The sequence below is a fragment of the Pseudorca crassidens genome, chromosome 8 (genome assembly GCF_039906515.1).
Source record: "Pseudorca crassidens isolate mPseCra1 chromosome 8, mPseCra1.hap1, whole genome shotgun sequence".
Lineage (NCBI taxonomy): Eukaryota > Metazoa > Chordata > Mammalia > Artiodactyla > Delphinidae > Pseudorca > Pseudorca crassidens.
In genome coordinates this window covers 11,757,147-11,780,961 of record NC_090303.1, presented here as the reverse complement: position 1 = coordinate 11,780,961, position 23,815 = coordinate 11,757,147, and the positions used below count along the sequence as shown (strand labels likewise).

The 23,815-nt window shown below is 43.2% G+C and overlaps 1 protein-coding gene across 3 annotated transcripts in view; it reads left to right on the top strand.

Moving 5' to 3' along the window:
* HECW1 (HECT, C2 and WW domain containing E3 ubiquitin protein ligase 1) overlaps positions 1–23,815 on the top strand; it is a 477,497-nt gene that overhangs the window by 436,322 nt on the left and 17,360 nt on the right. For all 3 annotated transcript variants that reach the window (XM_067745847.1, XM_067745845.1, XM_067745846.1), the window contains 2 exons: positions 16,870–16,968; positions 17,648–17,777. In XM_067745847.1, the coding sequence (XP_067601948.1) occupies positions 16,870–16,968; positions 17,648–17,777 (229 nt within the window). The remainder of the gene's footprint in view (positions 1–16,869; positions 16,969–17,647; positions 17,778–23,815) is intronic.

The window sequence follows — 23,815 nt, the reverse complement described above, 5'->3', positions numbered from 1 at the left end:
GACGGTTGCCTCCCCGACTCATTCAGGGACAGACACCACGCCCCTTGGGAATCAGGATTCCCACAGCATTCCTGGGTGGTTGGGAGGGTAGAGGGCAGGGAGTGTTCAGGCAGGTGGTTTTGTCACCTGCCCAGCGGCAGGCCACCCTGTCCCTCCCCGCGGGCCTGCGTGTGCAGGAGGGCCAGATGCCACGCCTCAGTCTTCCCACAGACCAGGAGGGAACAATTACAGAGCAAACCCGGGATGTCAGGACCAAGCCCAACCCACGATTAGCTGTAGAGATGGGACACTAGCTTAGGGCCAAACCCTGAACTCAGCTGGCAGGAATGTGCGCCCAGCAGAGAGAATGCAGACCGCGCCGGGCGTGGCGTGGGAGCGGGAAACGTCGTTCTGTACGTACAGGGAGCTGCAAAGAATCAACACTGCCCTTCCCAAATACTGACGGCATAGCAGGGACGCGCGTTTTGCTGGTACTTGCCCCCGCTGTTTGCACTGCGTTCACATTCCAAAGGGAGCTCTGTTTGTTTTAATTTGTATTAGCCGTCTGTAGACCTGATCACTGCTTTTTCTGGAAGCTCAGTTGGGTGGGGCAGCTGGAAGGGTGCAAGGTTTTTGAGGAGACGATGAAAGAAGAAAGGGAAAGACTTGTACGGCACAGGTGGAAAGAGAAACTGAAACCAGGGCAGCCCTTCGTCCTCTGGACTGGAGGGAAACGCATGGCAAGTGTCACCGCGTACAGGCTGGTGACACAAGAAGGGGATTAGCTTGGGACAAAAGGAAGAACCCCTCCCCTATTTAGTGGGACCCGAGGAGCCATGGATGCAGGCCACTGGGCTGAGAAGAGGCCAAGCAGGACCCTTCACATCCTCTGCTTTTGGAAGAGACAGGTCTTTGAACTCCATCCTTCTCTGGTGCCCACGCATAGAGCACAGTGACTGTTGCCTAAGTCAAAACTTCACTTCCGACTTTCACGCCATATTTTTCCATCGTAAAAAAAAAAGGATGAGGGACTTGGAGTCTGTGGTCCTCACACTTCAGTCAGCAACTGCAGAGCTTGTTTTAAATGCAGATTCCCAGAGTGCACCCCACAGAGAGTCTAATCTCCGGGCACTTATATTCGAACAAGCACCCCAGGGAACCTGATGCCAAAGGAAGGATCGCCACCCTTGGAGAAACACTGCCACAGATGCTGGCGGCGGCTTCAGGAGCCCTCCAGAGAGTGTGAGAAGAAGAAAGCTAGATGCGGGTGCAGTTTTCACACAAAGAAATGAAATCACCCCAGCCAGAAACAATAGATTTTCACTCCGTTTACCAATACATGAGAAGTTAGAAAACATGAAGGTCCAAAGAGGAAGGCAATAATATTGGGTAGAGCATGGAAACACATATAATGCACTTAAATAGTGAAGTTGAGAAAGGATCATTGTTTTTAATTAATCAAAGTTACAAGCATAAGGAAAAAGGAGTATCTTTGAGATGGGTTTTTAAAATATCATAGAATTTAGCAATTATGAAGTGCTGTTTCATCTTCAAAGAACCTATGAACATTAAAGTACTCTTTTCTAAAATTCTCCCTCGAGGTAGGTAAGCAAAATTGAACATTATTATCCCTTATTTGTAGATGGGGAGAGAGAAGTGGAGAGGCTGTTTCAACCTAACATTGAAAGGACTTAAAAAAATAATAATAAGTTCCCGCCATAGAGATCTGGGTTTCCCATCTTTAGCTCTCCTGCATGCGTATATGATTGGACAAGATGTCACAACACGTTTTGTATAAGTGACCACTGGTGGAGGTGTGAATAAGCTTCTGTGCTGCACAGAGGCGGGAGATGCCATTTCCTATTCTCCTAATTTCCCTGGTGTGTTAGGATTTAAACTGAGCAAAGGTTTCAAAAGAATCAAAGTTAATTAATTTGACCAGGCTGTTTACATTACCTTACTTCAGTGTCCTAACATGTAACCTGGGGATTAAAAATTAGGCTTCGATTATGTGCCTCAGACTTTTTTGTGGATACATTGTGGCTTGATTAAGTAAATGGAAATGGATCCTGCCCACCTTAAAAATTTGCTTTGAGGACAAAGGAACTGAAAATACTCTAGTAACAGTACAAGCCCGAGAATAAGTTACAATATGTAGTTAATATCATGGCTGAGAAATCCTTACGCTTGACCCTTTCTAAGTATAAAAATGTTAAAAATTGCAACTATTGGTTAAGTCATCGAAAGATGTACTGTCCGAGAGAGGTGTTCATTTTCGGATTTGTTTAAATACCAAACAGAATTAAGAGAGTCAACATCTCGTCTTCAAAAGACCTTTTGTCTATTGGAAGAGCTCTTCTATAAACATAAGTTATGTGAAAATACAAAGGTTTATCTTCTGTCTAGCCTCAACTTCATTAGAGGAAATATATATTCAGAGCAGTGGGAAGGGTGAAGAGTTTTACAGCAACAGAATTTGGAAGGAATGGAGGGCCAGGGCCAGGGTCAGGGTCAACCACCTGGAATGGATTTCCTAAGTTAAGAATAGTAAAGCTGTCTGGGGAAAAAAATGTATTGAAAAGGACATTTGCACAGGTGGACCTGGGACAAAAGTTCAACCCTCGTCAAGTTGAGAACAGGATCAAGGTACCTAAAGGGTCTCGGGATCTGGGAAGGGGAATAATTGGTGGAGACGTATAAATCTAATGATTAGGAACATCATTACGACAGACACGTGGGAATCACTCCAGACATCTAAGAAAGTGTGTGACATAATCCAGGAGACAGACCCTCAGGCACAGGCTGGGAACGGACCAGACAGATGCCTTGGGACCTCTGGGGCACAAAGGGGCATGAAGGACTTTCAGGTTTCAGATGATGAATAGCAAACGTAGACTCCAAGATTGGCTTTCCTTACTATCCAGACTTCTAGGGACTTTCTTCTTCTATTCTCATCTCAAAGAATATCAACTAATTCTATGCTGTAAAGAAAAATATAATCAGTCGATAAATCTTCAAAACAATCAAGCTAAATAGAACATAGTCGCAAGCCCTGACATCATGTTGATTCATTTATATATTGTTTATGCTTCTCCTACTTCCCCTCTACCAATACAATTAATTCAGAACCAATTACTTAGATAGCTTCAGGTATTCCTGGTATGTGGTTATACCAGTACGTATGCTTTTGTGTAGCATGAGAACATGATGTTGTCAGAGCCATTATTATTTTGCCAGTCAGGTGAAAATTACAGAATGTCATTTCAGTTGAGACTTAGGTAGTAGTTCAGTAACTCTAATAATTTCCTGAACCATAATGTCACTAGTCTGTATGCCCCATGGAAGCTTGGGAGCCTTGTCTGTTGTGCTCTAAGTACCCCAGCAACTAGACAGTGCCTCAAAAATGGTAGGTACCTCAATATGATTTGTTGAAAGATTGAATGAATGAAAAACCTAAAAGTTGTTTAGGTTATATCAAATTGATTATTTTTTTCCCCTGACTCAGTTTTTGTGTAATACTGTGCATTGCTTAATGAGTCACAGGCAGAGAAGGACACAACATTTAAAGGGTCAGTAGGGCGCTATGGGTTTTGCCTAGAGCACAGTGACACTGTTATTCCTTTATTCTCTGGTCTTTGCAGCTCAGATAATTAAGACCTTTTCAACCTTCACCTTCCTGTTTTACCCAGCAGATCTCAGAACATTTCAGTTATCCAGGCAAGCAGCATGTTTTGCTCAACTTTCCTATATAATTCTGGGCATGGAACCAGAGTCTAGGTCTTACTGAAAATTAGATAAATTCTCCTCTTGCATGAAATTAAAAATATGACTTTAGTGGGTCAACGTATAAACTCTGCAATTATAGATTTAGTGATCAATGTCCAAGAAGATGAAGGAAGAGGGGTGTCCTTTGCATTGGGTACTATATTATTCTCCAAGAGGTACCTTAGCAAGTTACCACAGACTGGGTATTCTCCGTTCTAGAAGCCAGAAATCCAAAATTGAGGTGTCAGCAAGGACATGTTCTCTGCCCAGGCTCAGGGGGAGAATCCTTCCCAGCCTCGTTCAGCTTCTGGTGGCTCCAGGCATTCCTTGGCTTGTGGCTGCATAACTTGAGTCTCTGATTCTGTCTTCACATGGCATTTTCCTCTGTTTCTGTGTCTTCTCCTCTTCTGTCTCTTATAAGCACTTTTGGCAGTGGATTTAGGGCCCACGTGGATAATCCAAGATGATCTCATTTTGGGATCCTTAATGATATCTGCAAGGACCCTTTTTCTTTTTTTTTTTTGTTTTTTGTTTTTTTTGTTGTTTTTAGGACCCTTTTTCTTAAGGTCACAGGATCCAGGGTTGAGGAAGACGATGCGTCTTTGGGGGGCACATTCAACCCGCTACAGATACAGATAATCTGCATAATCTACTTCTAGAAGAGCTTTCTCTGAACGGGAGGTGCCCATTTGGCCACCATGTTGCCATGTTGAGGAATAAGCAGCCCTGGTCTTAGTCCTTTGCCCCCTGCAGGGCTAATTGTAGTGAAGGGCACTTGGGCTAGACACATTCATTTCAGTTGCTAATTAGCAGTCAGAAGACCATATCCTGTCATTATCTTGTGTTGGCAGGGTCTCTTTCAGGACAGATGAAGAAGACTTTAAGTTTTCTCAGCCAATTTGCGGCGCTGTTTCCACACACAGGGAAGCTATGAAAGCCAAATATAAATCAGGCCTCGCATCTACGATATTTAAACAATTTGAGGGGGGATGAGGGAGGCGATGCCTTTCAACCCATGCCTTGAAACATTATCTGAGTAAAGGTGCTGAAGAGAATAGACTTAACTTCCTACTGTAGAGCACAGAAAACTCTACTCAATATTATGTAGTAACCTATAAGGGAAAAGAATCTGAAAAAGAATAGATACATGTATAACTGAATCGCTGTGCTTTACACCTGAAACTAACACAATATTGTAAATCAGCTCTACTTGCATAAAAAAATTAAATAGTATATATATATACTAGTTTAGATTAAAAAAAAACTAACTTTCCTAGCCCCAGTGACCTTGACCTACATTCCACTCTAGCCACCTGCTCCCACAATGGCCCTCCCAGCCTCATTATCACCCAGAACTGTGCCATATCTGAAACTGACGACTCTAAAATCCCTCCATCCCTCATTCTACAGCCAGTATTCCCACCTCCTCCCACTACCGCAGCTGCTTACCAAGTTCATTTGCACCTCAGACTCACCATCCCCTGCCCATCTGGCATGGTTGCCTTCACCCCAGGCCTCCTGAACGCCTCTTTCCCCTGTACACAATTCCCCCTCCCCTCCACGCTTACACCCCATCTGATGGGCAAAACGCCACCTTGGTTCAATATCAGAACTCAGTCTCCCATGTTCAACACCGGAGCTGTTCCCGGCACCTCTAGCACCAGAGAAAATGAAATGATCCTGAGAGACGGTACAATCGTAATTCATACTCTCTGACCTCAGCAGGCTCTGCAGCAAAGCTCACCTGTCCTTTGATGCATCCTTCATTCCACTGGCCTGAAAGCCCCTACCAACCAGACTCCTTCACGTTGAGGAGATGCCTTCAGATCTTACTGAAGTGGAAACTCTGAGGGGACCACTTCCATTTCCCACCATGACTACAAATACCCACTCGACCCTGACACTTCCCTGCATCGCCCTTCTCCAGGTCCAGGCAGATCTCCCACTGAGGTTCTGGCTCCCTCTGTTCCCATCTCCTCCATGCCCTTACTCCAGAAATGTTCTCTTTCTCATCTGTCTTTATACTTTACTCTCTCCCCCCTGCTTACGGCTCCTTTCCCTCATTCCCTCCTTTACCTACTGAAATCTGACCTCAGTATTCACCAAAATTGCTCTTTCCTTGAACAGTGGAGACCACCTAATCGCAAACTTAGGGGACTGTTATCCCTCTCTACCTTAATGGAAACATCACTGCGGTAGATATGGACTCCTACCTCAAAGTCTACTCCCTTAGATTCTGAGACACCAGTGTCTTCTAGTTTTCCTTGTATCTCTATTATATGCAGATAAACGTATATAATTTTATCACATCAGTAACCCACATTCATTGTAAAAATATTTAATATACATAAGGAAATAAGCCCACACAGAAATAAATGCTATTAATATTTTGCCTTAAGTCCTTCCATGCTATTTTATTGGATGGATGGATGGGTGGGTGGATGGATGGATGGATGGATGGGTGGCTGGATGGATGGACAGACAGATAGATGGAAAGATATAATTTTACAGAAACTATAGCAATGGAATCAAAATAAACTTCCATAAAGTTCTCTCCATGTCAAACTATGAATTCTAAATCTATGCTTTTATCCTGACCTCTCTGCTGAGCTTCAAACTCTTTCAGCTTTTATCCCTGCTAAACATCGTCAACTTGATTCCCCTCGAAGTTAAGATCTAATTTCTCCCAGGAGCCACTTCCTGTCATCCTTCTCTTCTCCTTCTGCTCACATAAAGCTCCCTGTCCTGCAAATTTTATCTCCAAAATGTTCCTCACAATTCCCTGGACATACTGTAATACCCCCCCCACCGTCCATCCTCAGAACTATCCCTCACATGGCTGCAGGCTGATTTTTCTAAAATCCCAAAGCAAGCATGTCACCCCCTTGGCTTAAGCCCTTCAGTGGGTCCCCATTCTCTACAATTTAAAGGCTGAACTCGCTGGCATGGAGAACAAGACCTTCCAGGACCTCCCGCTTCCTCTTTCTTCAGCCTCATCTTGCCCCTTTTCCCTCTTTCTGCTCTAGTCATTGTGAATTTCTTGCTGTTCTAAACATATTCCATTCTGTTTCCTGACTCTTTCCTCATATGATTTTATTTTCTTGGAAAGCCCTTGCCTGCCTTCTGAAGCAGACTAATTTTCTACTCATTCTTCAAAGCTCACCTCAGTCATCACTTCCTCCAGGAAGCCTACCTAGATTTAATCCCTCCCAAGTCAGCTAAGTCTCCCTCCTCTGGGTTTTCACACCTCCTGTGCCCTCTTCTACAGCACGTGCTACATGGTAATGAAATGCTGCATTGCTAGATCTCTCCCCCTTATCGAACTGTACATTCTTCAGAACGAACGTTTACCTTCATATCTTTGTACACACCTGGCACAGAGGAGGCACTCGGTAAATTTGTTGAGATTAAAAATGCATGAACACGCTGTCATTTCTCTCACATTTAAAAACAAATCCAGGCTTCCTTAGATGTCACACGCTCCTCCACCTACCACTTTGATTCACAGCTCCCCTTTAAGGAAACATTCCCACAAAGAGCTATCTGTGCTTACTTTCTCTGCTTTCTCTTCTACCATTCTCTCCAGCCTTTCCTCCCCTTTCCCTCCACAGAAACAGCTCTCATCAGGGTTGCCAAACCCAGGGGGCAACTCTTGGACCTCCTATTGTTTGATCTCAGAGGCACTTGACACAGTCGGTCTCTGCCTCTTTCCTGAACACTCTCCACATCCCTTGGTTCCCATCCTAACTCATCCCCTGTTCCTGCTCAGTTGCCTTTGTTGTCAACTTCCAGACCCCTGGATGTTGCACTGTTTAGGGCTCAGCCCTTGGTCCACCGCTCCAACTGCTCGCACTTCCTTGGTGATCTCATCCAGCGTCATGGATTCATGTAGCTCCGTCCTCATGACCCCACATTAACATCTGCAGCCTGGCCCTGTTCCTGACTGATTGGTCAAACTGCCCACTCAACAGCTCCACCTGGATATTTAGTAAGCATCACAAACTTAATAGGCCTAAAAGAGAACTCTCAAGTTTCTCTTCCAAACCTTCTCTTCTCGTGTTTCCCATCTCCTTAAATGGTACCACCATCTACACAATTGCTCTGGCCCAAGACCACGGACTGTCTTTGATGCCTCTTTTTCTCACGTCTCCCATCCAATCCATCAGCAAATCCTCTTGGCTCTGTCATGAAGATACATCCCGAATCTGAGCTCATCACCTCCACCCCCACTACCCCAGTGTCATCTGCTATCACCTCCCACCTGGGTTACTGCAGGAGCCTCTGAACTCCTGCAGTGTCTCCTGGGAGTGTCTGCTCCCACGCTTGCCAGCCTCCCCTCTCTCCCTGCGGCATCCAGAGTGATCATTCCCAACATCAATCAGTTCATCCCATCAGCCCTCCAGGGGACCTCCAGTGGATTCCCATCACACTCAGAATACAATCCACACTCCTTCCCATGCCTGCCAAGCCCTGCATGACCTGTCTCCTGGGGAATGTCTCCAAACTCATGTTCTCCCATCTTCTCGTTCTCTCTCCGGTGTCCAGCCCTTTTGCCCTCTTTATTGTTATTCAAGCAAACCATATATGATCCCACCTCTGGCATTGCTGTTCCCCCAGCTTGCAACGCTCCTTCTCCTGGAAGCTCACTCCTTTTCTTAATTCAGATCAGACATCATCCCCTCAGAAAGGATAACATAATCTGGTACATTTGGGAGGCATTATTCTCCCCTCCCATCCTTTTCCCAAGAGAGACCTAGAGCCCAAGTTCTAGGCGGGAGTCTGAAATGAGGTTTGGTGGAGTCGGAAAGCACACTTAGAAACTAAGGGAGTGGGCTTCCCTGGTGGCACAGTGGTTGAGAGTCCGCCTGCCGATGCAGGGGACACGGGTTCGGGCCCTAGTCCGGGAGGATCCCACGTGCCACAGAGCGGCTGGGCCCGTGAGCCATGGCTGCTGAGCCTGTGCATCCGGAGCCTGTGCTCCACAACGGGAGAGGCCGCAACAGTGAGAGGCCCGCGTACCGCAAAAAAAAAAAAAAAAAAAGAAAGGGAGTGATGAAAACTGCTCAGATATGTGCAGAGTGGAGCACAAAGCCTGGAGGTTGTGACCTTCACTGCGTTCGAGAGCCCAGGAGAGGCAGACAGTGCCCATGTGTCAGAAAGGAGACCATGACCACCTATTAGGATATCCTGCTCCTGAAGAGGGTGGTTTTGCCCCAGCCCCAGCAGGGGACATTTGGCAATGTCTGAAGACAGTTTGGTGATCGCAACTTTGGGGGGATGGGTGGTACTGACGTCTGGTGGGCAGAGGCCAGGGTGGGTGTGTGAAACATGCTGCAGGGCACAGGACAGCAAATGCCAACTGTGCTACAGTTGAGGAACCGGCTCTGTTCTTCGGAGGACCGCAAAGACATCTTAAAGGACCTTAACCCCTGCAAGTCCTGGCCCATTGCCAGGGAAGTAGCGATGGGGGAAGAGCCGGAAATGAGCAGGGATGGAAAACATGACTGCTGCAGAGAAAACCTTCTAGAACTCAGCTGTCAGTGTGCAGGAGGTAGGCCGTGAACAGGTAGGTGCAGTCCCAGAGTCATAGCTTGGGAGACAGGCCGTTGTGACGGTGGTCTGGGGGCATTCAGGCCCGGGGGCAGTTTTAGCAGCCCTCTGGCTTCACTCAGTGACCAAGAAAATGTTTTTGAGCCTCTGGTATTTGCCATTGCAGTGCTGGTTCTGAAGGTGTTTGTGCTCCGGAAGATACCATGGTGTTTGGAAGAAGCCATCAAGGTCTGTTGACTCTGTGCCGGGTTTTGAGCAGACCTCAGTGTCCCGCCAGCTGTTCTTGTGTCTGCCTCAGTCCCCCGTCCCCTCACCAAAGGCAGCAGAGCCAAGCACATTGTCACCAAGTGTCCAGCTCTTTACAGCTCCCTAATACACTGTCTGATGCCCTTTCCAGGCAGGAAGGCCCAGAGATGGGACCAGCTTTGGGTTCCTCAAGGCTGAAGCTGGTACAGGGAGTATCTCTGATGCTTAGCGGTGATGCATGAAAAGATGCAGAAGCCAAGAATCATACAGGGAGAGATGGATGGCTTACAGGTCAAGAAGAGCCTGAGACGGTCGCCGGAACGAAAAGACACCGTGAGACAATTATCAGGGGCACAAGTTTTATGCCAGGGCATCAAACTACCAGAAAGACCACGACAGAACCTTTCAGACTTGAGATGTTGCCTGGGCACTGCAATGAGGGTGTTATCCCATTTTTATATCCCTTTCATATAAAGGAATTAACTAGAAGCCTTTTTAAAGGGTTTTGTTGCACTCTCTAAAATGTCTTTCCTGGGTAATGAGGTCTTTTTTTTTTTTTTAATGTTATTGAAGTATAGTTGATTTACAATGCTGTGTAATTAGGTCTTTTATTTTCTTCACTTGGCAAACCATTCTGCTTCCCCTTCCATAAATCTGACGTGTGGACAAGAAATCCCTCTCGCAAACTTCCTGGCTAAATTTTTTGCCATTACGCAAACTGCTTTTGTTTAAAGAATCAGTTGAAAAGTACACCGTGAAGTCATTACATCCTACCTGCTGCTAAAACATGTTCCTACACAAAGTTTCATTAGAGAGATGGAAGAGGGAGAGAGAAAGGGAGAGAGAGACCTGTTAGTTCAGCTTCTGGGTGTGAAACATTCATCATATTCGCCCATACATTGACTCCATGACCTCAAGTCTTCTCTGCAGTTTGGTCTTTCTGTCCATCTTTCGGATCAGAGACCTACTCAAGATATTGGAAATGTGAACAATTAATCTCATCGAACAAGCTTCAAATGATGTTTCAGGAATTTTCAGTAGGTTTGTACAGTTTATCCACTGGAATCAAACCAAATGATAACTTTCGATTTAATTCAGTTCAGCAAATCTGGACTGTGCCCTCGCCCGTAGGCAGGCACTGCGACACAGGAGTGCTGTCTGTAAGCAAAGCAGAAGTCTGCAGTTCTGTAACAGCAGGAAAGTGCAGGCTAGTCCACTGGTCAAGTCCACATTCTCATCCTTTTATTTTTTTTTTTTTTGTGGTACGCGGGTTTCACTGTTATGGCCTCTCCCGTTGCGGAGCGCAGGCTCAGCGGCCATGGCTCACGGGCCCAGCCGCTCCGCGGCATGTGGGATCTTCCCGGACCGGGGCACGAACCCGCGTCCCCTGCATCGGCAGGCGGACTCTCAACCACTGCGCCGCCAGGGAAGCCCCACATTCTCGTCCTTTGATCAGGCCTGGATGTGTAGCCCTAGGATCCTCAGCCTGGAAAAGGGATCAGGCATGCCAGTCTCTGGATAAACATCCAGGTAGACTGACCTCCACTAGTCCCTGGGCAAAGCCTTTCAGCATCTTAGCAATTGCCCTATAGAGTAGGTACCATTATGATCCCATTGTGCAGATGAGTAAACTGAAGCCCAGGGATGGTAAGCAGCTTGCCCAAAGTCACACAGGTCAGAAGAGTTAAACCGAAGCAGCCTGACATCAGATCTTGCAACGTGGTCCTCTCCACTATACTGCTTTTCTTGGATTATTGGCAAACAACCCAAAGAGTAATGAATCAACAAACAGTAACCCTCTCAAGGGGAGAGTCAAGTCTTTGCTGGGCCTTTTAAACCAGGTGGGAAGATGTGCTGGAAATATGTGAAACTCCGTTGCCTTTGAACGCTCACTGCAATGTGCAAAACCGAGATGGAAGTGAGATAAACCTTTGCCAGTAACATGGGTTGCTTTCAGCTTTCCTGCCGTGATGTCCCTCAGCATCGTTAGGAAAGCTCAGAGTGGCTGCAGTTGCTTTTATCCGAGGCAACTCAAGTTAATCTCCCGGATGTCTGCTGAGGAGTTGATGAGGATGCTTGAAGAGGGACATCTGCCCATTTCAGAGGTTCTCCCATGGTCCCAGAGTTGACTGGCTGTATGCTGTCCCCCTCCAATACCTGTGAGCAGATGCGTAAAGATGAAAACCACTTAGGTTTCCATCAGCGTGGGGAGGGCCAAACCAAGCATAGAACATTCAGAAAATGAAATACTTTGGAGTCTATTAAAATTAGATGATGAGGGCTTCCCTGGGGGCGCAGTGGCTGAGAGTCCGCCTGCCGATGCAGGGGACGCGGGTTCGGGCCCCGGTCCGGGAAGATCCCACATGCCACGGAGCGGCTGGGCCTGTGAGCCATGGCCGCTGAGCCTGCGCGTCCGGAGCCTGTGCTCCGCAACGGGAGAGGCCACAACAGTGAGAGGCCCGCGTACTGCAAAATAAAATAAAATAAAAAAGTAAACTGTTTTTCTTTTGTTTTGCTTAAATTATCTGGATGGTTTCTCCAGTGATCCATCCGTAGGCTAAAGAAAAGGACTTTCTTTCCGTCTCCTAATTCCTACACGTTTCCAACCAATGCTGGCAACAAGCACAATCAGTTTCCCAGCAAGCAGTCGTTCAAGCTGGGTGAGACGGATAAGGAGATGTACAAGCACTGGAAGATGTTTTCTCGTGAGATTGTCAGGGCAATTCATCAACTGGGAAAGGCTTTCCATTCCCGTCGCTGCCTTTTAAGCTGTTGTTTGGATTTGAATTGTGCAGTCCCTGTATTATGTGCTCTGTACTAACACATCCCAGACCATAGTTCATCTCTCTGGAATATATTTTACTGTATGTACTGGACTGGCTATGAGCCATCCTGTCTGTGTTTATATAAAGCCAAACCACATTATCATGGCTTGCTCGCACAGCTATGAGAAAATATCAAGGGCCTACGAGTTGCCCACGTCAGCCTGTGAAACCAATATGATTTTGTCTTTCGAAATTCCATCTTATGCCTGACCCCATTCAAAGCAAATAAACAGTTCTCAGTGGGTGGTCTGCATTGCAGTCCCATGTGCTGAAAACAACCCCATCTGCCACCCTCCATCTGATCCCAGCCCCTGGTGGAGACAGAGGCAAGCCACGCTGATCCTAGCTTCAAAGTGCTGAGCAGGACACCAGACTCTGAGATCTCTTCCCCAGACCCTGCTTTCCTGACCGCTCAGGATTGGTGCAGGGTGGACATCCAAGCTGAGTTGGGACAATCACGGAATCATGCTGGAAATTTGGACCTAGGTCAGTGAAAGTCAAGTTGGTCTCTCTAGGGGCTTGAACTCCAGGCTGAGAGACATGAGCCGTGTTGGCAGTGAGAGAGAAGAAAGGAGCAGATGTGCACAGAGAAGAGCTAAGGGGAGACACTGGGTGAGGGAGGGTGAAGTCACCCCAGTACCTGACGCTCAACTGCATTCCTGACCCTGCCTTTCTTGAGACACTGCCAGGACCTTATAATGAATTCCCCCTTTGGCTTAAACTAGTGGAAGGTTACTTGAATCAAAATATTCCTAATTAGCACAAGGAGGTATTGGAAGCCAACATAAAATAATAATAGTTATCACCTGAAGGGTGCCGTTTTCCAGAAGAAGAAATGAAGCATAGGTGGTTAAGTCCCAGCACGAGGTCACACACCAGGCAACCTGGCCCCTGGACCAGAGGATTAACCTCACTACTGTCCAGCTTCTCAAAATGGACACAAAGGAAAAGGCTTGGTCGGGCTTCTGGCAGACATGGGTCAGTTTCCCCAGTGTACCACTTGCCCGGGGCTAATTATTGACCCTAGACTCCTTGTGAAATGAAGATAGCCATAGTCATAAAATAGTGCAGCAAGGATCAACAAGGTAACATCATATGTGTTGGCCCAATCGGCATCCCATAAACGTTATTTCTAATCTGTTTCCCATTTTTCACTTGTAATGAACTACAGTGACTAGAACTGATGGAACAGTGTGAAGGGTGGTGGTAACCAGCACCCTGTATTTTTATTGTCAGATACGATGCTGAGATGAATGTTCTTCATTATGTAAGGAAGTATTCTTCTATTCCTTGTTTACTACAAAGATTTTTTTTCTTCAGAAATGGACAGTGGATATTTTTTTTTCTTGGTCCCCTTTTACCCCATTTTAAAAAATTTTTATTTTATATTGGAGTACAGTTGACTTACAATGTTGTGTTACTGTCAGATATACAGCAAAGTGATTCAGATATATATATATATATATAAACACACACACATATATATATAAACTCTTTTTCAAATTCTTTTCCTGTATAGGTTATTACAGGGTACTGAGTAGAGTTCTCTGGGCTATACTGTAGGACCTTGTTGATTATCTATTTTATATGTACTAGTGTGTATATGTTAATCCCAACCTCGTAATTTATCCCTCCCCCACCACCTTTCCCCTTTGGTAACCATAAGTTTGTTTTCTAAGTCTGTGAGTCTATTTATGTTTTGTAAATAAGTTCATTTGTGTCATTTTTTTAGATTTCACATATAAGTGATATCATAGATGGTGAATATTTTCAAGTAACTTTTCAGCTTCTAACCAAAAAAAAGAAAAGCCATATGATTTTTGTCTCTTGACATCGTTATTAATTTTAATAAGAGAATGCCTAATAGTAAATTGTCCTTAGTTTCCTAAAATCAAACATCCTGAATCATCTGGCATTATTCAGGGAATGGACTGGTACTTTCTCTTGTGTTTTATTTATGATGTTTTTAATGTATGAGTGAGATGTCTTTAGTTTCCTTTCCTTTTTTCCAGATTCCATTTTGTGGTTATGGTAGCTCATAATGATGAAGTAAGAAGTTTTCTACCCTTTTCTGGTTTCTGGAGCTATTTAAATAGTAGGGGTGTTTTCTGTCCATGTATGGACTGTCCCAGCATCAATTTTGAACATAGTTCTTTTTCCTCAAAGTTTTCTAGTTTATACTATGGTCATTTGTTTATTTAAGTTCTTCTTCTTGAATAGATTTGAAGAATGTGTATTTTGCTGGAGAATTTACAATTTATTGAGATAGTCCCTTTTTTAACATTGAGCTGAAAATAGTATTCTCATGTAATATTTTTATCTATTCCATTTCTGCAGACACTACTGCCTGCTGAGATTACCATTTCTCTTTACTAGGCCTTTCAGGGCCACCTCTAAGTGAGGGAGGTTCTTGGCAGGCACCTCTGTGTTGACGTTTGCTCTCTTCCCACTGTGGGTGGTCTCGCCGTCTCCACCACATGGCCACAGCCCCACATCATGTTAGGAGCATCAGTTGTGATGCCTCAGAGTCCATTAGCGTGGGTAAGCCTGCATGGAGTACGCAGGATTGTGGCCGCCATGTTGGGGACCCGTTGGTTATTGGGGTATCAGGAAAGAGCCCTGGGGGAATGCAGCACCGATGGTGTACCCCGGCCTCAAGGACTGTAAGATGTTCAGCTGTTCCATGAGCCTCCCCGTCCACGGTGCCCCTTTAGCACCTTTACTAACGTTCTACTCGCCTCTGGTCTCCCCGGAGTCAATAATATTTACATGTTATTTCACGCAAAAAGAATCGACTCCTTCCAAAGTGGCAATTTGATTACACTTATTACAGGATCTGATAATCTATTCATTGAAACCATTCTTATAGCAGTTACAGAGTACAAAGTCTTTTGAGTCTAAAAAGAGCCTCATGAAAGGTCATGGCTTAGTTGGAAATTCCAACTGGGAGGATCTGAGAAAAGTCAGAGCTAAGTCTATGCTTAGGTGAAAATCTAGTTAGATAGGAAGAGACAGGAGAGACCCCAATCATGGAGGTAGGCACCAGGGATGGGCAGAACACAGGGTGAGGGAAACAGCGTGCTAGACCAGGCAGATGGGAAACTGGTTTAGGAGCAGGACAACAATGGGGCCAAGCCCTCGGGAGCCGTGGCATGCAGCTAGGCAGATCACCAGCAAAACTGCCTGGAAGCAGTTTACCCCAACAAGGTTTTAAATCAGTGAAGGCGCTTACATCTGGAGGTGACCAGGTCTATGTGATCAGTTCCTCCCAGCAGAGACCTTGTTCTTCATGTGTGACGACGTAGGCTCCACTTACCGATTACCACAGTGGGATTCCACGTACTTCTCCCCACTGACCGTGAGCACGACCGCCATATGTGATTCATACTCAAGTCCCCCACCTCCCAGCATAGGGTCAGGCACACATTAGACCTTCAGGTGGTATCTTTGGAATGCCCGAATAGGTGAGGATGCATGGTCCAGGAAACTTTCCATATCCTTAGATTCAGATCCTCAGGTTCCTTGCTGACCGTTTGCACTATTTACAATAGCCAGGACATGGAAGCAACCTAAGTGTCCATCGACAGATGAATGGATAAAGAAGATGTGGCACATAGATACAATGGAATATTACTCAGCCATAAAGAGAAACGAAATTGAGTTATTTATAGCGAGGTGGATGGACCTAGAGTCTGCCATACAGAGTGAAGTCAGAAAAAGGAAAACAAATACCGTATGCTAACACATATATATGGAATCTAAAGAAAAAAGTTCTGAAGAGCCCAGGGGCAGGACAGGAATAAAGACGCAGATGTAGAGAATGGACTTGAGGACACAGGGAGGGGGAAGGGTAAGCTGAGACAAAGTGAGAGAGTGGCATGGACATATATACACTACCAAACGTAAAATAGATAGCTAGTGGGAAGCAGCTGCATAGCACAGGGAGATCAGCTCAGTGCTTTGTGACCACCTAGAGGGGTGGGATAGGGAGGGTGGGAGGGAGACGCAAGAGGGAGGGGTTATGGGGATATATGTATATGTATAGCTGATTCACTTTGTTATACAGCAGCAACTAACACAACAATGTAAAGCAATTATACTCCAATAAAGATGTTAAAAAAAATGTGTTCAAAGAAAATAAATAAATAATTTTTTTAAAATGCTGACTGTTTGTCTAGGGTCCCAGAATTCCCCTCCACCAGCTCTTTTCATCACTTAGGTCCTTATGCTCTCAGGTCTGAGAAAAGGATTCCAGCAAAATGATTCTATTTGGGTACTTGGGGGAGAGGGGGGTTCCTTAGTACATACCTAGTTCATAGGCATTGTTTATGGTAAAGAATAAGAAGAATGGATGCCTCCATTGTGTCATCAATTGGCAAACTTTTCAAGCAGCTTAAAAGATGAGTACTATGAAGAAACATATCAGATAACAGTACAAATGAAAATATTTAACAGTGTAATTTCCCAGCTGCCCTTCAGTTGCCCTGCCTTGTCTGTGTTCCAGGTTCAGGTTTAGTGGTCGAATCCTAGGCCTGGCTCTGATCCATCAGTATCTTCTGGACGCTTTCTTCACAAGGCCCTTCTATAAGGCACTCCTGAGACTGTAAGTGTCCACCCGGCCCTGCCTGTGGGACCAGAGGCACTGGCCTCTCTGGCACCTCTGACCCTTTTGTCCCTGTTTTTCCCCTAATCATTCCTGTTAGGTTTATGGTGATTTACTTTTCTGAGTGCTTAGATATCACATAAACCTTTTAGTCCAATAAAAATGCATTTGGAGCTTTAATGTAAGCATAAGAGAACATCATATAACAGATATAAATCAGTTTATATAAATATAGTAACATTACAAGCATTGCATGAAACTACTAAGTAGAATTGATCTGTCCTTGTATGTAAGTCATTATGCTGTGCACCTGAAACTTATACAGTGCCGTATGTCAATTATATGTCAATAAAACTGGAAGAAGAAAAAGAAAAAAAAAAGAATTGATCTGTCTATAATTTAGTTGTTTTCAAATGATACTCTTCTCCAACGGCCATGGAGAGCCCCTGAGTCAGTAATCATTTTGTGTTTATTATTGTAAACATTTTAAAATTTCCTTTTCCAATAAAAAACTACTGAATGAACTAAAAAGATTCATCAGTATATTCCAAAGTATCCAATTGTTAGAATACGTCTGTGTCACTTTAGCCAGGAGTGACATAACCACATTTTGGCATGAGGTCTGGGCAGCTGTCTATTGAAACAATCCGTTTACCTTTCTCCCTTTGAATACACCCAGGCCCTGTGATTTGAGTGACCTGGAATATCTGGATGAGGAATTCCACCAGAGCTTGCAATGGATGAAAGACAACAACATCACAGACATCCTCGACCTCACATTCACGGTTAATGAAGAAGTTTTTGGCCAGGTTTGTGAGATGTGGGTCTTGGAAAAGACATTTTGGGTTTTACTGTGGAAAATTCACATACCATGAAATTTACCATCTTGACCACGTTGAAGGGTACAGTCCATTCAGTGTGGTGGAGCAGATTGACAGTGTTGTGCGGCCATCTCCAGAACTTCTTCATCTTGGAAAACTGAAGCTGTGCCCATTAGACAATAGCTCCCCATTTCTCCCTCTCCCCAGTCCCTGGCAACCATTCTACTTTTTCTTTCTCTGAACTTAGCTACTCTGAGTACCTCATATAAGTGGAATCATACAGTGTTTGTCTTTTCGCGACCAGTTTATTTCACTTGGCGTAATATCTTCAAGGTTCATCCACGTTATAGCACGTGACAGGATTGCCTCCTTTATTAGGGCTGAATAACATTCCATAGTATGTAAATACCATATTTTGTTTAGCCATTGATATGTTGATGGACGCTTGGGTGGCTTCCACCTTTTGGGTATCCTGGATAATGCTGGTATCAACACAGGTGTACAGATACCTGTTCAAGTCCCTGCTTTCAGTTCTTTTGGATATATATACCCAGAAGAGGGATTGCAGGATCACGTAGTAATGGGATTTTGTATTTAAAAACAAGGACTGTCATTCATTTAAGATATAGTTCTTTGAGGACTATTCCCTTTATTAAAGGTACCCATGTCTTCTTTTTCTTGTTTTGACATGGATCTAGTTTATAGAGTTTTTTGAAAATCACATGTGATAATGGATCAGAAAGCATTTTTGTAAAGTGTGCAATACATCTGTAAGGTATTTCTCTTATCTGTGCAACTACAATAATACTTCTTTTATCACTAGCGTCCAGATATTTACTTCTCCAAAATGCATATACTTCAGTACTCTTTAATAAGATAAGCTCTCCATTTCTTTTTCTACCCGTGTTTATATAACATTGAATTTTCTGGGTTACAGTTTTATCAGACCAACCACAGCCTGAGCAGATTTAGCAATTAAGGTTTTGAGAATATCATTTACGAGAGGTTCCATGACGTGTGTAATTTGTAATGGGATGTTGTGAGAATTAAGCTGGTTTACTTTATAAGTACGTTGCGTGACTGTGGACAGCACGCTGAGTCCATGGGTGAGAGTTACCCACTGAACCTTGCAGACCTCCCATCACCCACAGCTTCAATCAAGCATCTTGGACAGGTCCTGGAAAATGTCACTGTTCTGGTGCATTGCCTGTGTGTAAACATACCTCTGAAGGATATTCTCTTCTATATTTGACAAAAAATTATTTCTTACAACTATATGTTGTAACTATGTTCAAGAATATATGATTCACTTAACTGTCTTCCTGTATACCAGAGGAACGTGTAAAATACACTATTCCTCTGCATAACTACTTTTTAGCCCATCCTTCACATTTGCCCTATAGTAGAGGGTAAATTTGTAAAATAAACACAATTATTTAGCAAAATATATTAAGACAAATGGGAACCCATCTTAAAAAAACTTTAGATCCCAAACCTAACGCGTTATGCTAAAATAAATTCCACGTGGGTGAAAAAGTTGAATGTTTAAAAAAACAACAAAAAGATGAAAATGACAGGATTTTCCTTTTTAATCTTGCAGTAAGGAATGCTGCTATAGATGTGACACAAACTGTCAGTCATAAAGGAAAAGATTGAGATAGTCAAGTAAAATTACTTTTTTAATACCACATGGCAAAAATACAACATAAAGTAAAATGGCATAATATTTACTACATTGTAATGCATAAAACAGACAAAAGGCCATTTCTTTCAATATAGGAAGAGATTCTGCAGATCAGTAAGAAATGATCGGCCGCACAATAGAAAATTAGCAAAGAATATAAGTAGATAGTTCCCAGGGGAGGAAATACTCACCCTCATTCACTATTTTGTAAAATGTAAATTAAAGCCTTTTGAAATACCATTTTCCCTCATGAGAATGTCAAGAATCAGAAAGCTTAGCAGTATTCTATTTTGGAGATGGTGTAGAGAAACAGGCACTCTATACAGGAGTGTAGGTGGGAGTAAGCAGAAGTTTGCTTCATCCTCTATGAAAGGCACCTTTGTGATATCTATCCTCATTCTAAATGCACCTGCCTTTGACTCAGCATCTACGTCTAGAAATTTGCCCTACAGACATATTCACATCCAACTGAAATGACTAATGGATTCGGATCTTCATTGCAGCATTGTTGATCATTGCAAAAGATCCGAACCAATCTAAATGTTCAGCAGTAGAGCATTGGTGAAATAAATGACGATTCACTCACACAGCGGAATAGTGGACTAGTGGGATGTGTGGTCTGACACCCCAGCCCATCCATTTACATATAAATCATAAACAATAAACCGAGTAAAAGTATAACAACAAGAAAGAAAGAATAAGGCAGGTCTAAATTGGTATGAAACAATGGTCAAGGTGTATTTTTAATTGAAAAAGTATGATGATGAACAGTGTGTATAATATGCTACCGTTTATGGGAAAAGAGATGATCTATACGTATTCCCTAGTGTATACACTGATACATGTATACATCCCTAGTGTATACATCCCCCTTCCCTGGAAGGGAAGGAAGGGTGATTTTCTCCAAGTAGAGAGATTGTATGGCTAGGCGATGAGGTGGGAGAGAAACTTGCTTTTCGCTGTATGGCCATTTACAGCACTTAAATTTTATTCCATGGACACAGGAAGAAATCAAGTAAACTACAAATGACTAAATACATAAATTAGAGGGAAAAAAATAACATTGAAAATAAAAAGAGCAATTTTTCAGGTGTATATAGCGTAGGAGTTGAACACCTCAGAGAAAGTTCAAAATGTTCCCAGTGATAAAAATCAGGATGTGTTATAGATCTAGAATAATATCTATCTGTTTAAAGCTTAAACGATCCTGTTTCTTTTCAAATGAGGTCACCAAGAATGATGATTTTGGTTTTAGAAGATCGAGTCTCAGCCCTTCTTTTGGCAAGTTATGAAGAGCAGACAGACAGATGCAGCTGAAAGACACCATAGGCTTTTCCTGGGTGTGTTAGTTAAGATTAGGTTCAGCTGCTAATGAAGAAACCCAATGACCCTGCGGAAACGAACAGTATATTTTTCTCTTACATAAAAGTGTGGAGGCAGGCAACCCAAGGCTGCAGTCCCTACAGTGGCCACCTGCACTCATGACCCAGATGCATACAGTGCCCCAACCATCACGTCGTGTCTGAAGTAGCAGGACAAAGGGGCATAGCCCCTCCCTTTAAGGAGGCCCCCTGAAAGTGCTGTACAACACCCCCGCTTATACCTAATTGCCAGAATTTAATTACATCACACACTTAGTGTCAGGAAATAGTCTTTAACTGGGCAGCTAAAATCCAGAGGCTCCGAAGAATATGGATCTTGGGTGGAAATTAATGTTATAATTGACAAGTATTTCATATTTACCTTAGTCACCCAAGTGATAGAAGAAAATGTAATCAGCAGACTTCTGTGAACTGTTTTGTTTAAGTACCTTGTCCATGAGTGCCAAATATATACATATATTTTTCAATCAGTAACTGAGTACAGTTATGCCTCATTTTTCTTACAGCATTGAGCAGCAAGGTGAACCCCTTAAGCAAATTTAAGATAACTGATGCTAACCCCTTTCAAACACCAACACTTTTTTTTTTAACATCTTTATTGGAGTATAATTGCTTTACAATGGTGTGTTTGTTTCTGCTTTACAACAAAGTGAATCAGTTATACATATACATATGTTCCCATATCTCTTCCCTCTTGCGTCTCCTTCCCTCCCACCCTCCATATCCCACCCCTCTAAGTGGTCACAAAGCACCGAGCTGATCTCCTTATGCTATGCGGCTGCTTCCGACTAGCTATCTATTTTACGTTTGGTAGTGTATATATGTCCATGCCACTCTCTCACTTTGTCACAGCTTACCCTTCCCCCTCCCCATATCCCCAAGTCCATTCCCTGGTAGGTCTGTGTCTTTATTCCTGTCTTAGCCCTGGGTTCTTCATGACATTTTTTTTTCTTAAATTCCATATATATGTGTTAGCATATGGTATTTGTTTTTCTCTTTCTGACTTACTTCACTCTGTTTGACAGACTCTAGGTCCATCCACCTCACTACAAATAACTCAATTTCGTTTCTTTTTATGGCTGAGTAATATTCCATTGTATATATCTGCCACATTTTCTTCATCCATTCATCTGATGATGGACACTTAGGTTGTTTCCATCTCCTGGCGAGTGTAAATATAGCTGCAATGAACATTTTGGTACATGACTCTTTTTGAATTATGGTTTTCTCAGGGTATATGCCTAGTAGTGGGATTGCTGGGTCGTATGGTAGTTCTATTTGTAGTTTTTTAAGGAACCTCCATACTGTTCTCCATAGTGGCTAAACCAATTCACATTCCCAGCAGCAGTGCAAGAGGGTTCCCTTTTCTCCACACCCTCTCTAGCATTTATTGTTCCTAGATTTTTTGATGATGGCCATTCTGACTGGTGTGAGGTGATACCTCATTGTAGTTTTGACTTGCATTTCTTTAATGATTAATGATATTGAGCATTCTTCCATGTGTGTGTTGGCAATCTGTATATCTTCTTTGGAGAAATGTCTATTTAGGTCTTCTGCCCATTTTTGGATTGGGTTGTGTTTTTTTTTTTTGTTATTGAGCTGCATGAGCTGCTTGTAAATTTTGGAGATTAATCCTTTGTCAGTTGCTTCATTTGCAAATATTTTCTCCCATTCTGAAGGTTGTCTTTTGGTCTTGTTTATGGTTTCCTTTGCTGTGCAAAAGCTTTTAAGTTTCATTAGGTTCCATTTGTTTATTTTTGTTTTTATTTCCATTTCTCTAGGAGGTGGGTCAAAAAAGACCTTGTTGAGATTTATGTCATAGAGTGTTCTGCCTATGTTTTCTTCTAAGAGTTTGATAGTTTCTGGCCTTACATTTAGGTCTTTAATCCATTTTGAGCTTATTTTTGTGTATGGTGTTAGGGAGTGATCTAATCTCATACTTTTACATATACCTGTCCAGTTTTCCCAGCATCACTTATTGAAGAGGCTGTCCTTCTCCACTGTACTTTCTTGCCTCCTTTATCAAAGATAAGGTGACCAGATGTGCATGGGGTTATCTCTGGGCTTTCTATCCTGTTCCATTAATCTATATTTCTGTTTTTGTGCCAGTACCATACTGTCTTGATTACTGTAGCTTTGTAGTATAGTCTGAAGTCAGGGAGCCTGATTCCTCCTGCTCCATTTTTCATTCTCAAGATTGCTTTGGCTATTCAGGGTCTTTTGTGTTTCCATACAAATTGTGAAATTTTTTGTTCTACTTCTGTGAAAAATGCCATTGGTAGTTTGATAGGGATTGCATTGAATCTGTAGATTGCTTTGGGTGGTAGAGTCATTTTCACAATGTTGATTCTTCCAATCCAAGAACATGGTATATCACTCCATCTATTTGTATCATCTTTAATTTCTTTCATCAGTGTCTTATTATTTTCTGCATACAGGTCTTTTGTCTCCTTAGGTAGGTTTATTCCTAGATATTTTATTCTTTTTGTTGCAATGGTAAATGGGAATGTTTTCTTGATTTCCCTTTCAGATTTTTCATCATTAGTGTATAGGAATGCCAGAGATTTCTGTGCATTAATTTTGTATCCTGCTACTTTACCAAATTCATTGATTAGCTCTAGTAGTTTTCCGGTGGCATTTTTAGGATTCTCTATGTGTAGTATCATGTCATCTGCAAACAGTGACAGCTTTACTTCTTCTTTTCCGATTTGGATTCCTTTTATTTCCTTTTCTTCTCTGATTGCTGTGGCTAAAACTTCCAAAACTATGTTGAATAAGAGTGGTGAGAGTGGGCAACCTTGTCTTGTTCCTGATCTTAGTGGAAATGCTTTCAGTTTTTCACCATTGAGGACGATGTTGGCTGTGAGTTTGTCATATATGGCCTTTATTATGTTGAGGAAAGTTCCCTCTATGCCTACTTTCTGCAGGGTTTTTATTATAAATGGGTGTTGAATTTTGTC